Source organism: Carlito syrichta, unplaced genomic scaffold, assembly GCF_000164805.1.
Source record: "Carlito syrichta isolate Samal-C Ts95f unplaced genomic scaffold, Tarsius_syrichta-2.0.1 Scaffold308818, whole genome shotgun sequence".
Lineage (NCBI taxonomy): Eukaryota > Metazoa > Chordata > Mammalia > Primates > Tarsiidae > Carlito > Carlito syrichta.
The window spans coordinates 286-1,795 of record NW_007252914.1 but is presented as its reverse complement, the minus strand read 5'-3'; the positions used below and the strand labels follow the sequence as shown (position 1 = coordinate 1,795).

General features: G+C 60.5%; 1 protein-coding gene across 1 annotated transcript in view; it reads right to left on the bottom strand.

Moving 5' to 3' along the window:
* PC (pyruvate carboxylase) overlaps positions 1-382 on the bottom strand; it is a 6,010-nt gene extending 5,628 nt beyond the window's left edge. Inside the window, exon 1 of the mRNA XM_021716447.1 lies at positions 83-382. Within this exon, the coding sequence (XP_021572122.1) occupies positions 83-382 (300 nt within the window). The remainder of the gene's footprint in view (positions 1-82) is intronic.
* Positions 383-1,510: the final 1,128 nt, after the last annotated feature.

Genomic DNA, 1,510 nt, shown 5'->3' with positions numbered 1-1,510 from the left:
GGGCGTCCGCCAGCCGCGGCCTTCGTCCTCCCAGCCCGCCCTCTTGGCAGGGCTGATGCGCCCCTTTCTGGCAGGGTCCGACGGCATCGGCGCCACCGTCCTTGGCTTGCCGGCATTCCCCACTCGCCTGGGAGCTGTTGGGATGGGGGCTGCCTGGGCATCCGTGTGCCTGTGCTTTGTGCACGGGGCCCTCCGTTTTGCCCACGAAGTGGCTGGGTGGCAGCATGAGGCTGGGCCAGGCGAGTATAGCGGGACACACGGGGCCTGGGAGCCGGCACTGCAGGAGGTGCCCCGTGCCTGAGGCCACATGGCTGGGACTCGTGCGTGAGCATGGCCCACGGTTGTGTGCCCACAGCCCTGGCTTCCGCTCCAGAGAGAGCATCTCCGTGTGTCACCCGTTCACGACGTCTGCCGGCCCCTAAAAGGGACTAAAGACCCAGCAGACCCCTTTGAGTCTGCCTGTCCCCTTAGGGCGCCCTCACTCAGAGGCCTAGAAAGGAAAGGCGCCCCCCAGCACCCCACCGGTGGCGGTCACCACGGCTTGGCCCCATCATGCCTGTCTGATGTGACAGCCAGAGGGCCCTCTGCCCCCGAGCCTAGCCCCTGCCCCTCCTAGAGAGATGAGGACATGTCGGTTGGGCCAAGGCAGGGATCTGAGAAAGGAAGCAACTAGCTCAACCATCTGAAGAGCCTGGAGACCCCGAGGGGCGAGCAGGACCCTCAGAGGCCGCCCGTCCGCCTGTGCTCCCTGCTGAGACCCCCTCCCTTTGGCTGCTGGGCCACCTGCCACCCCTTCTGACTGTAGGCTCCGTGGGGACCGGAACTAGGTCCACTTGGTTCCTGATGTGCCCAACTCCCAGCACCAGGTGGCACATGACAGGTGCCAGTCAAGATCTGTATTTAGAATGCAGTTGCTTTTTTTGGGGGGGACACAGGGTCTCACTCTGTCCCTAGGCTGGAGTGCAGTGTCATAATGACGGCTCGCCACCGCCTCGACCTCCTGGGCTCAGGCTCTCCTCTCCTGCCTCAGCCTCCTGAGTAGCCGGGTACGTGCACCACGCCCGGCTCATTTTTATGTTTTTCTTAGAGATGGTGTCGGCTATGTTGCCCAGGCTTGTCTCGACTTCCTGGCTTAAGCAATCCTCCCGCCTCAGCCTCCCAAAGTGGAATTACAGGTGGAAGCCACCACATCTGGCCTTATGAAAACTTTTTCTTTTTTAGTCAGAGTCCCACTCTGTTGCCCAGGCTGGAGTGTAGGTAGGACAATCACGGTTCACCACAACCTTGACCTCCTGGGCTCAGGCAATCTTCCAGCCTCAGCATCCCGGGTGGCTGGGACTACAAGAGCATGCCACCATACCGGGCTAGTTTTTTTGATATTTTTGTAGAGAAATGATCGCATTATGTTGCCCAGGCTGGTGTCAAACTCCTGGCCTCAAGTAATCCTCTCGCCTTGGCCTTCCGAAGTGCCGGAATTAAGGTGTGAACCGCTGTGCCTGATGTTTTAAAT